General features: G+C 33.8%; 1 protein-coding gene across 1 annotated transcript; it reads right to left on the bottom strand.

The window, feature by feature from the left end:
- Positions 1-771: 771 nt before the first annotated feature.
- LOC126712153 (wall-associated receptor kinase-like 14) lies at positions 772-5958 on the bottom strand. Its single transcript, XM_050411364.1, has 3 exons — positions 4907-5958; positions 2839-2916; positions 772-2250 (listed from the first exon to the last, which is right to left on the bottom strand). The coding sequence occupies exons 1-3, from the start codon at positions 5673-5675 to the stop codon at positions 965-967; spliced, it is 2133 nt and encodes a 710-aa protein (XP_050267321.1). The 5' UTR covers positions 5676-5958; the 3' UTR covers positions 772-964.
- Between the last annotated feature and the right edge of the window lie 6848 nt (positions 5959-12806).

Raw genomic sequence — 12806 nt, 5'->3', positions numbered from 1 at the left:
GCTAGAAAGCAAGCATTGGTGCAATGACAACTACCTTCCACCAAAAATGACAGGTCACAAGTTTAAGTCCAGGAATTAGCCTCTAAAATAAATGGTAAGAATGCTAGCCAATCACCTTTACTAAACTTTAGAAAAATAAAAGTTTTGTGCACTAAATTTCTCCCTTCTTTCTACTATTTCTTATCTTAAAAAAAAGTTAAAAGAAGGAGAAACAAAAATTTTACCCGTAAAGAGTGAACTCATCAAATAGAGAATAAAAAGGTAAAATGAAGGAAAAAAAATATTTTTGTCTCCTCATTACAAAAAAAAATATTTTCGTCTTAATATTTTTCAATTAAGATATTCCTTTTTGTCAATTATTTTATCTCTACAATGTCATTTGTGCCTTTTTCCTATAAAACAGCATGAAAAATGTAAAAGATAATGGAAAACATTCCCATGTAAATATAGTCCGCTTTATTGAGTATGTGAGAATTGTCAACTTTTACCAATGTGGCATGTGGTCTAGTAGTCGAGCCTAGGGTCAACAGGACTTAGGTCTTGGATTTGAGTCTCCTTAATCCCCACTAGTGAGCGCGTTGATTCTCATATTCCTTCGTGTTGCATTGGATACATAGTGGTTGTCACATTTCCATTCTACGCATTTTTTTTTTATTACAAACAAAGAAAAAAAAGAAAAAAGAAGAAAAAAAAAGAGATTTGTCAGCTTCTACTTAATAGCATAGCCATATACAATCATACATAACCCTATATAGTGACGAATACAAAAAATAAAAAAGTTAAAACGAGAACACTACATAACTCTTTAAGCACTGCCCACAAGCATATACTTACAAGTTACAAGTGTACAATGATGAGGAATTGACAAAACTGTAATACTGGAAAACTATATATATTGGCTGTATCGACAGGAGATAAGATGAAACTAAGCACCCGAAAAAGAAAAAAAGAAAAAACTCTAATGTCACTGAATTACATTATTTAGCAAACTGCTTGATGAAGGTGAGCTCTGTTCACTTAACCATGGGTCTTGCACAGAAATTGGTGAATTATCCCTAACCCTTTCCATTGAGCTAATGCTACCAACTTCTGTCTGCAACACAAACAGTTCTCCACTCTCCAATCCAGCTTTCTTAATCATCACGCTTAGAGGTTTTTCACTTATGTTAGATGAGGAAGAGCTAGAAGATACCTCTGATGATGAAGCTGTACTATATTTTTCTTCTAAAGTTTCCCATCTACTAAGAGTGATTCTTTCTAATTCAGCAGCCACTTCCATCATTGATGGCCTCATGTCTCTGTGAAATGCAAGGCATCTGAACGCTAGCTCGGCCACCTTATGCACTGATGAAAGAGTCCAAGCATCCCTATGTGGCTCCAGGAATGGGTCTATAATCTCATCTAAATGTCCCTTTCCTATCCTGTCAATAGCAAGAGCAGCCAAGTTCACCTCATCTTGAGGCCGCGTGAAGTCCACTACTTTCAATGCTGAAATGATCTCAACAAGAACTACACCAAAGCTATAAACATCGCTTTTATCAGACAGATGAAAGCACTGATGGTATTGAGGATCAAGGTATCCTGGAGTCCCTTGTGGGGCGGTTGAAATGTGGGATGTTTCAGTCATACCAAGTCTAGAAAGACCAAAGTCTGCAACTTTGGACTGGAAATTTTTATCCAGGAGTATGTTGCTTGACTTGATGTCTCTATGGTATATTGGAGGCTTAATAGCAGAGTGAAGATGGGCAATGGCCTGAGCAGTTTCAGTAGCAATGGTAAGGCGAACTTGCCAGGAAAGTCCATCTCCTCTCTCTCTTTGTAAATGCTGACATAAAGTTCCATTGGGCATGAATTCATAGACTAGGATCTGCTCACCATATTCGATAGAGCAACCTAAGAGGCGGACTAGATTTGGGTGGCTGACAGATGAAAGAAGCTTGATCTCATTCATGACTTGCTCAATGCTGTCAGTATCTTTATGTCTGATCCTTTTGATGGCAACCCACTCATCACTGTGGAGTTTTCCTGCATAAACTGTTCCATAGGCTCCAGTTCCCAGCCTTTGTTTCTCTGAGAAGCTGTTTGTTGCCTTTTGTATTTCTTTGTAGTCATAGATTGGAATGCTGCAGTTTCCAGTAGCTTCAGATAGACGGCGTTTTGCACTGTGTCTGGCTTTTGATTTGGAGCGTCGCCGAACAAAACAGCATATTAGACCCAGAGTGATCATTAAAGAAGCTCCAGCAGCAAGGCCTGAGAAAGGAGAATTGAACATTGGAATGCGAAATTGTTTGTGAAAATTCAATGTTAGATTGTTTGCTTGTACAAATGCTTACTCCTAGAACAAAATTATCAAAACACCATATTTTTTTTTGTTTGATAGCCAATTTGAGGCTAAAAGAAATAGGACTTAGTTGAAAAAACTGCCATGGCCATTAGAAAAACTAGGCTTCTAATACTGCTATAAGGCATGCAAGTCAATTTGTACACGGCAATTGAAAGAGATTGGAGACTGGAAATATACTAGTATTAATCCTGCCAAGAATTATAAGCTGGAGAATGAAGACTCAGAAGAGTCATGCAGGGGGTTCTAATTTGCAGCATTTGCTCTGCCATTCAAGTGCTAGAGTAATCAATTTTCTATTTTCCATTAACATAACTTCAGAAGAAGTGCCCAAAATAATTATTAGACTGAAAGAACTTGGAACTCTTAGTTCATCTCAACTCCAATCATAAGTAGTAACTTACACCAACAGTTGTGTTCTCAAATTCAAGTTCATGTGAAGTGGTCAAACAGCAACATTATGGTATTGTTCCCCAATTAGTGAAAAGGCCAATTACCTCCAATTAACACAGCCACTCTAGTTGTTCCTCCACATTTGCCAGACATGTACTTTTCTGGGTTGCACACTGAAGAAACTGTTTATGTAGCAAAAATCACAGACACAATTAGTAAGTTGACAATTACTGTAGTATAAATTCGGATAGATAATTGCTATCTAAATTATGAAACTTTTGGAGAGCATCTTTGATTAAGACATATAATGTAGTTGTTAGCCTTTTGACTTTAGAAATTAGTTCCAAGTTCCAACAATTCTTTATTAAAATTGTGGTGTAAAATAGTGATGCATGTTGTGTGAAACGTTCTATTAAGAAACTTATACAAGTTGGCCCTGGTTCAACATATAGTTTATGCACAAATTGTAAATGATGTAAACAACAACTAAATTCATTTTATTTTTTGTTGAATAACTCTTTTCCTTTATTTCATTAAACTGTTGTACGATAGTTGATACTTCTGCTGATTGAAAATTTTCTTCAAGTTTGACAAAAAACGCACCTAACCAAAATATTTTCAACTTCGGATATATACCACACCATTAGATCATAAGTTTGACAAAAGTGTTCAATTCTCACACCAATTATGAAATCTATTTTATCAACATCCCTTATCAACTCTGTACTAATTTATACTTGGGTCTCAAATATTCTAGCCCCACAAGCCACAAGGAAGCATCTATTGGCTTTGGACTAAGAGGTGCCGTATTCTCTTTGGTGTTTCTAACTTTCTACAAGTTTCTCACAATCCAAGCACATATAACACCTAAGAAGACAAACAAAATATCAAGATGCAACAAAGTCACCAAAACAATGCATAAAGGATCCATCAAAAGGTGCATTAGGTATAACCACCCATTCCTATACATGACCACCACTATTATCATTCCCTTGCTTATAGCAGACAAAAAGATTTTTGTTTAAAAAAAAAGTGTTAAAAGAAAAATTAGTCGGGTCCTCGACCAAATGATTAATGAAAATCAGCCACTTGGGCTACTTTTTTTTTGGGGCTACTTGATTAGTTTGACTTGACAACCGTCCCTCAAATGATGGACCGGTCCCATATCCTTAAGTTGAGTAGAATCGACTTGAAGGACCATGGCTCAACCATTTACGGGTCCTACTTGGGTCACCAATAAATTACTTTTGTTCCATAAAGTTAACATTGTTATCATTCATCGCGGCACCCAAAGAATTTCGGTTTGCTGCTTAGCCAAAAAAGTTTAAATTGGTAATCAATTACTAACACTATGCCTGTTTCATTTAGTTTATCATAAGCTTTCCTTCGGTGGCCTTTGCCTAAAATTGAATATGAAATTGAAAACTCAATTAGACATATTAAATTTTATGGATTTTTTTCCCTACCATTTTCAGCATTTTAATATTCTGTAACTTCCTCAAAGTCCAAATTAATAAAATTTATAAAAGGATCGTGCCTACAGCCTAGTGCTACACAGAGAAAAGTCAAATCAAATCACGATATTGCATTTCTCGACTCAATCAAAGCTGTGACCTTAATTTCAGGAGCTAAATTATTCCCTTAAAAAGATAGATATAAATAATAATAGTAGAGCCAAATTATTACTACTAATAATGAAAGTTATGCTCAAGCATACTCTAACACTCCACATCCCCCCGACGGCCCAACTATCTATTAAAAAAAAGAAAAAAATTAGGTGAAGGACAGTTTCAAAAATGTTGTAATTTAGGTTCATCATAGTGCTCAATACAACATAAACAATATTAAATTTTTTAATGATAATTAAATTCAATTAACGAGGGTAAGAATACAATATTTTTCATAACAAATTTTACAAATTTTAAAGTGATTAACGGTTAGTGATGATAAGACTTCAATAATTATGAAAGAAACATTTTTGTAAGGTCTAATTATTTCAACGAGTAAAGTTTTTTATTCAAAAAATTAATTGGTGTCTTTATTTGATAGTTGCTAAAAAAATCAATTAATGTTTTAGTAAGGTGATGAACTAAGTAATTCTAAGAAATATTATAATAACAAAACAACACATTTATAAATCAAAAACAAAATTTTGAAGTAACCGGAACAGACCTTTGCGGCAACCGGAACCAGCCAGATATCCATCGCCTTCAAATCCATCTTTGCACTTGCACCTAGAACCGTTCCGTCTGGTTTCCGGTAGCTGTACAGATGAGGTACAATTAGCGTACTCAGAACACTGGCAATTCCCCTCAAGCCACCAACCAAGCTGAACAATCTGAACCTCCAAAGACACCGAGGAAGTCGAGTTGTTCAAAGACTCGAGAAATATCGACGACACAAAATACGAGCAATTCCTCTTGGTCACGTTTTCAAAGTCGATAAAACCACGTGGTTGGCTCTCTGTATAGCAGCTTATGTTGTAGTTGCTGCTACTGATCGAGCTGTTAATAGTGCTATTATTATTGGTATCAGCATCACAACTCGGAGACTCGAAGTGGGTTTGAACGAGCGTGGCTGGAATCACACAAGGTGAAATGGGTGCTGAGCATTTTTGCAAGAGAATCGCGTTTCGAAACGTGGGTGCGTAGTTGGGACTGTAGAGCTGGCGAAGGGTTTGAATGGAACGGTTGCATTGAGCAGCTATGGTGATAATTATGTTTTCAGAGTCTATGGTTTGGACTGGGAATTTGCCTATATAGATGGCGCTGTTGGTGCAGTTTAGGCTTATATCGCAGCCTGGAGAGAACCCAAATGGGTATTGAAGAGTTTTGGAGCCACATGTTCGATTGCAGTAGTGAATGGAAGCTTGGGCTGTGAGTAGTAGTGGGAAGAGAAGGATTGGCAAAAGGATTAGAATTGGGACTTTTGTTATGTTCATGGAAGAGTTTTTGGTTTTGGACAAAGAAAAGTGGATTTCAGGGACACAAGTTTATGTTTGTGTGTTAGGATTGGAGTTCTTGAAATATTGAAGATGTACTCTAAGAATGACATGTGGAGTGTGACCTCTGTTTTTTGAGGAGGAGAGCTTGAGAGTCTAGCTTCTTGAACAAAATTACTAGCTTTTGTGTTGGGTTTGAAATTGATTGAAATGTATTTGGAAAGCGAAATATGAAAAAGATAAATTGTATTTTACTAAAATCTGTCAATGGAGAGAGAGATAAAGAGGTCGATTTAGTTCAGGTTTCACACTTCTTTTCACACCTTATATCTTTGGTCCTTTTCGCACATTTCTGTAGTGTCACGAAATGAAGTATACACCTAATGTGAGAGACAGAGACAGAATTTTTTTTTTTTTGGATGAAGTGAGAGACTTTTGAATTTGGTAAGAAAGACAAGGAGACATGAATACAGAGACTTCTTAATTCATATTGACCAATTAATTGCTCCTAAATCAAGTTGTTCTTTTCCTTTGTTTTTCTTTTCGTTCTGTCATAATTTCATCTACATTCATAGTTCTAACCAGGAATCATAAGTCATGAGTCATGAGTCATGAGTCAAGAATTTTACTACGAGTTTATCACGAATCTTGACTCGGCCAGTCTCTGTAATATGTCATATGGGATCAGCAATATTATTACAAAAAAATTATTATGTTAAAATTGTTATTTTTTAGGAAAATAATCTTTACTGTAAATATATTAGGGGAAATTGTTTGTTTCTGGTATTCGGCTCACATGAAAAATCACTAATTTACCTATTTTTTTCATATACATATATAAACAATGATATAATTCACAAATTTTAAAATTTTAATAAAAAATTTTGGAATAAAAGAAGAAATATTATCTGAATCTTTATTGATATTTGTATCAACAATTTAGTTTAAGTGAAGATGCAATCTCATAATTTAATAAAATCTCATCTTCAAAATGCAATTTCATGTCACATGCTTGGCCAAAATGGCACAATAGCACTATTTATAGAAATATATATTAATCTACCACTGTTTTAAAAATATATAAGGATTTATCACTTTTTGGGTATTCAAGTTTGTGATTCTTGAGTTTCATGAATTCGAGTTCTATGGAAAAATTTTGAAAATTTTTAATGGTTCTATCAAAACTTTTTTTGGCAAGTTTGAAGACTATTTTTTTCAAAGAACTCGAGTTTATGAAACTTGAGCTACATGACAAACTCAAGTTTCACAAACTTGAGTTTCGAAAAGATGGTAGATTGCTAAATATTTCACAAATAGTGGTATATTGCAAAATATTTTGCAAAAGGATGGTATTTGGCCATTTTGGCCTCACATGCTTAGCATTTTTTTGTCATGATTACAAGTACAGTTGTCAGTATCATACAATATGTGATACGCATACGATATATATTGTATTGAGTAAAAAAAGTTTCATATCATATATAGATATGCATCAATTATGCTCATGAATCGTATAATAGACATATGCATATTTTTATAAATTGTATCGTATCAGATAATACATAAACATATGGGTTTAAATTGAGTTTTTTTGTTTGTTAAAACTTGTATTTTGATTTAAGTTCAACAAGTTGTTCAATTTGTTTACAACACAAAATTTTTATGTTACTTGATTGGCCCAATAAAATAACATGACCATAAGGGTTTTTTTTTTTTTTTTTTTTTTTTTTTTTTCTACAAAATTTGGACCACACACTTGATTTCACTTTCATATTTGCATTTTTTTTTTAATGTTCTGAATAATATATTAATAACAATATAATTATTTTTCGTTTTATTTTTGCTGTTTTTCTTATGACTCTAAGAAGCTAGAATGCCAATAAGAGATATAAAGAAGAAGTTATTAAATAGAAAAACAAGAAGAGATAGTGTAAAAATTTGAAGTTGATGAAGAAAATGTCAATGAAGAAATGATAAACATTATGATAACATTGACTTAGATGAATTTGATTAGATAAATGATGAGAAATAAATTATTTTTTTGGCTTATATATAATTTATTATCAATTTTTAGTTTAATCAATTTGAATGTGGATGTTATAGATGTTGTCAAATTTTATTCCAAAAGTTATTACTAAATTAGTCATTAGTTGAATATATTCCAAATTTACATTGAATAAACCTTTTATACATGTATATCTACGCATCTAATGACCACAAAGCCTTGACACAAACACTATCCTTCAAAGATGCACTTAACACAGACTCCCTCTAACTACATGACTTTTTGTGCAATGTGTTTGATAATCTCCTTTGCACATTCATATTAATCATCAACTTTTTCTATCAATGCTTATACACCTTATTTGTACATGCAGTGTCTGCATTTTGTTCATAACAGGAACACCGGTTTTTTTTTTTTTTTGTCAAGCATAAGACCATGGTACACACGTCACACTATATTAAGAGTATGCTAAGTCTATTCTTTAGAGTTTCTAGTTAATGGTTTTTCAAAGTAATTTGTGCATAACAGTGCAAGTCTAAGCTACATGTATCATTTTTCAATTTTAATTTGTTGTTGTTTTTAATAATTTCAACAAAACCAGAAACACACACTAAGCTAAGTAAATGAAAAATATGAAATGCAATGCATGAATATATACAATAATTTACATAGACTCCTAGGATGATTGATGAAGAATGGCTTGCAGCATAAAGAATCAGTGAGAATATGTCCAACAATGGAGGGGAGGTATTAAAACAATGAACACGAAGAATGACACTTTGTTCTTGGAATCCTTCCTTACTCACAAAGCATGAGTCTTGGGCTGTTAAGGTAGGGAGGTGTTGGTCCTAGAATGTCTCTATTGGCTACCCGAGAGAAATTAGCATTCTTGTGAAATTGAGTACACAACTAAAGGCTTTTGAAACGTCACTAAGCAAAGGTACATGATCTTACGCATTAGGCTAACATATTCTTAGACTTCAATTTGAGGAGATGGTATCTCATGTGCTGGGCACATATGAGATTTTTCTTAATTTGAGGCAATTTGGATGAATGTGTCTAGCATTACCACAATGATGGCAGTGGTAGGTGACATGAGGAGCTCTATTTTTCCTATATGGTGGTCTAAAAAAAAAATATGATGGGACAAAACATCCCCTACCTCTATGTACCCTAGATCAGTTATGTAAAAACTTGACTTTTGAGATCTTGTACGCGTAATCTTTCTTTTAAGAAATTATACAATGCCTAATTTTTATTCTTTCTAACATAACTTTACATTTCAATTATTAAAAATATATGAATAATAAAATTAAAAAAAAAAAAACCTCAAAGGGGCATTGTAGTGTTGTAAAAGAAATTAAAGGAAATATAAAAATAAATGAAAGAAAAGGATATGTTTCTTGACCATCAGTGGTTCAAACACATCATGTGCCACTTAAAAATAAATTTAAAAAAATGGATGCCTCATTGCGAAAAGAGAAGTGTAGCGCGCTTTTTTTTTTTTGGTTAAAGAAAGAAAGTAGAAATGGAAGATTTAAGATCAAGCCATCAATGTATTTTTTTTTTTTTTTTTTTTTTTTTTTTTTTGTTGTAGTTTTAAAAATGGGGTGGATGCCAAAATATATAAAAATGCAACAGAACCATTTATTGGGTTTGTTTGGGGGAAGAGAGAGCAATTTTTAAACCAATTACATTTAAAAATATTACGAATGGAGTGATTAAAATTAGGGGTGTCAATGTTTGACCTAACCCACGAACACAACCCGATTTTATGGGTTAGGCTTAGGCCTTAGTAGGTTTGGGTCATAAACTGGTCGATCTGAAAATGACTCAATAAGAAATGTGTTGTAAGCAGGTCAACCCGCGTGACCCGCAATAGGCATGTTTGACACGTCAATTTATTTGTGTCAACCCAAAATGATCCATTTAACACAACCCATTTAACTCATATAACAAATAAATATTCATTTTATTTTAGATTGGTCAAATACCTTTTATATCTAACCTATATTTTAAACTTAAAAGAAAAGTGAGTAATTACAAAAACTTACAAGTGATATAATTGGAAACTGAAACTTTATAAACCCTAGTTATGATCAGTATACTGTTTGCATTGACTCTTTCAATATTGATACTTAGCATTTGGTGAATTTTGTCTGTTGAATTTTGTTATTTTAAATTTGGGTTGAAGTGTATGCACTTCTTTTGAAGTTTAAAGAACTTATTTCTAGATGGATATCATATTTTTGTTGAACTATATTATTTTGAATGTGGGTTGAAGAGTTAAAGTATATGCATTACTTACTCATATGACCACATGTAGCTCTGAATCCACGGACTCTTCTATTATGAATCTGTGGCACACAAATGCTCCTATTTGTGACTTTGAGTGCTCCACTCAAAGGTTAGATCATCAGCAGTAATTGATCTTATTGCAGCAACTTATCTCCACTGGTGTATCCAATATCAATTAATCTTCGGTAGATGCTTGTTGAGTTAGAAGGTTACAGAACCTCACAGATCTCACATGAGTAACTTACAAGACTTGAAAATTGTGTATTAGGGTTTCCCTTTTATACCTAGCAATGTTGGACTCAAACTATAAACGTTTCGCATGCTTTTAGGCCTTTTTAAAAATTTGCAGAATTTGTGTATCGATTGGTCGAAGAATACACTCGATTGATCGAGCCTTGCAATTTATGAATTCTTCTTTCTGCAGCTTGAATGTTCTTGAATCTTGAATTGAATCTACCTGAGCAATGTCTAAACCTATTCTAAGACGTAAATATCTTGTACTAGACATGTTATTGTACTCGGTTTGCCAATATACATAGAATTAGATTCTAAACATTTAATCCTAAATATTTAGAACCTAACATATATGATAGTGTACAACGAAGAAGATTATGATGCAACATCTTTCTGTAGCTTGAATGTTCTTGAATCTTGAACTGAATCAACTTGAGCAATGTCTAAACCTATTCTAAGACGTAAATATCTTGTACTAGACATGTTATTGTACTCGGTTTGCCAATATACATAAAATTAGATTCTAAACATTTAATTCTAAATATTTGGAACCTAACATATATGATAGTGTACGGCGAAGAAGATTATGATGCAACATCTTTTGTTGAGTATTCCAATTATTTTACAGCACCTAATTGCAATTAACTTGTTATGTAAATGCTAAATTTATTTATTTTATAACAATAACATATATGATGTAATTGCTGAGGCAAATTAAGCCATGTTAGAATATGTGGGGGTGTAGATGTGTTCAGTTTTTGGTGCTATATCTCATCACACACTTCAATTAATTTCTGTGATTGGTGCACGCATAAACTTCATTAGATAAACACATAAACCCTAAATTAAAATGAATGAAATCGTCAACATTTAAAAAAATAGAAAAAAGGGCTCTACACTTTGGAGCATCTACACACAAATATTAGAAATTTTAGCAATCATGAGTGTTAGAAATTTTACAAAAAAGCTTCTTTTTGTGATTTGCAGGTAGAAAATGTCTTTCTAAAATAGGTTGCAATTCCAATTGTTAGCCCCAGCTTATAATAAGTGCTCCGGAGTAAAATTTCGGCTAGAAAGTTGCACAACGACATATTAGAGAGGAGATATATAAATATAATTGTAGGGGGTGGGTTTGAGAACTTCTTCTACTGGACAAAAGGTCTCAAGCCCAACTAGCCCAATACAATGAATTTTTAGAGAATGAGTTTAAAAACTAGGTCTTAGTCTGAACTACAATCACTAGACACAGTTAGGTGCGGGCTGAGCAATAAGAAGATGGGTTGAAGTATGAAACTTTGTCCTTGGGCGTTTCGTCCGAGGGGCTTTTGTATCCTTCTTCTTCCTCTTTCAGTACTAGGTTACAGTGGTTTTCAAGATCATGCAGATTGCCACAGTTTTCTCCTTTTTCTCTCCCCCTCTTTTTCCGTGATCCCCCATTCCTGGAGGGTCTCTCACATTATATACCTCTTTTCAGTCGATCTTGACCCTCCATCTGTTGATTGTGCAAGTCATTAATCGAGTGCTTGTCCCATCAGCCACCTTCCCAAACCCTCTGTGAGTTACAGCAACTAAGGCCGCACTGTTCAGGGGTCCTTTCCTTATTAATACGGCCAGAACGTTAGTTGGGTGCATTCAATGTGGAGGTGACAACCTCTCCTTGAATTGCTCCTACACCATACTCTCGTGTGTGTCCTATTGTACTTGTCCTTTCTTCTGGGGGCGCTCTGAGAAGCTGCCTTTGATGACGTGCCATTCTTTCCTTCTGGGGTTTGGAGTGCCGAGGACGAGATCATCCTTGGCAACATCTTTAGGCCATTTGGGCTTTCTTTGTACGTCCTCAGACATTTTTCCATCCTCGGTGCGGGCCTTGGGCCCAGTATAGAGTGGGCCGGGATTGTCAAGCTCTTTGGCCCCACAATAATTGTCTACAGTTTTTTTTTTGAAGTATTTGTGTTCTTTATCTAATAAATAATGCTACAGCCACAAACTATTGATATAACCAACTTTTTATTGGTTTTCATCTAGCCCCACCATTAACATTACATTTTTATTTATTAATAACTACTCACCATATCAACAGTTTATAAATTTTTTTGTAAAAAAGTTTGTATCTATAGCATTACTCTTATCTAATTATAGTTTTGATGAATTTATCCCAAATTACTTGCTTTTACATTTGCAAAAATGTGCAATAAAATCTAGCATACAAACACTACTCATTTGCAAATAAGAGTTGCTTTAGTTTCAAAACCACTTGATTTACACGTTCAGATTTTTCAAAAAAAAAAAAAAAGTAAAGTGGTAATTGCATTCTTCTTATATTCTCAAAAGTTGCAACATTATCATGAAAAACATTGCACAGGTTGTAAAGTTGTACCCCCAGGAATGAAAACTATTTTTGTATCAATACCCAATTCATTTTATATTGGTCATGAAGTATAACATTGCAACAATTATCAGCAAACTAATCAGGATTATTATGTGAAAAGTGAAAGTGTAAGTTGAAACCAACTCATGAAAATTAATCAAATTTTACAGTAGCCTTCAACCACTGTAACCTATTCTTATCTACAGCTTTAAGATAATTTTACAAA

This window comes from Quercus robur, chromosome 2 (assembly GCF_932294415.1).
Source record: "Quercus robur chromosome 2, dhQueRobu3.1, whole genome shotgun sequence".
In the NCBI taxonomy this organism is placed as follows: domain Eukaryota; kingdom Viridiplantae; phylum Streptophyta; class Magnoliopsida; order Fagales; family Fagaceae; genus Quercus; species Quercus robur.
Note: the sequence above shows the minus strand (reverse complement) of the source record. Positions and strands in the feature narration are given on the sequence as shown.

Excerpts from the sequence above, each read along its gene's own strand:
- LOC126712153 (XM_050411364.1), bottom strand. The coding sequence starts at position 5,675 with ATGAACATAACAAAAGTCCCAATTCTAATCCTTTTGCCAATCCTTCTC. Across the intron at positions 2,917-4,906 it reads TGGTTCCGGTTGCCGCAAAG|TTTCTTCAGTGTGCAACCCA; the intron begins GTCTGTTCCGGT and ends CTACATAAACAG. Across the intron at positions 2,251-2,838 it reads AGTGGCTGTGTTAATTGGAG|GCCTTGCTGCTGGAGCTTCT; the intron begins GTAATTGGCCTT and ends CTCCTTTCTCAG.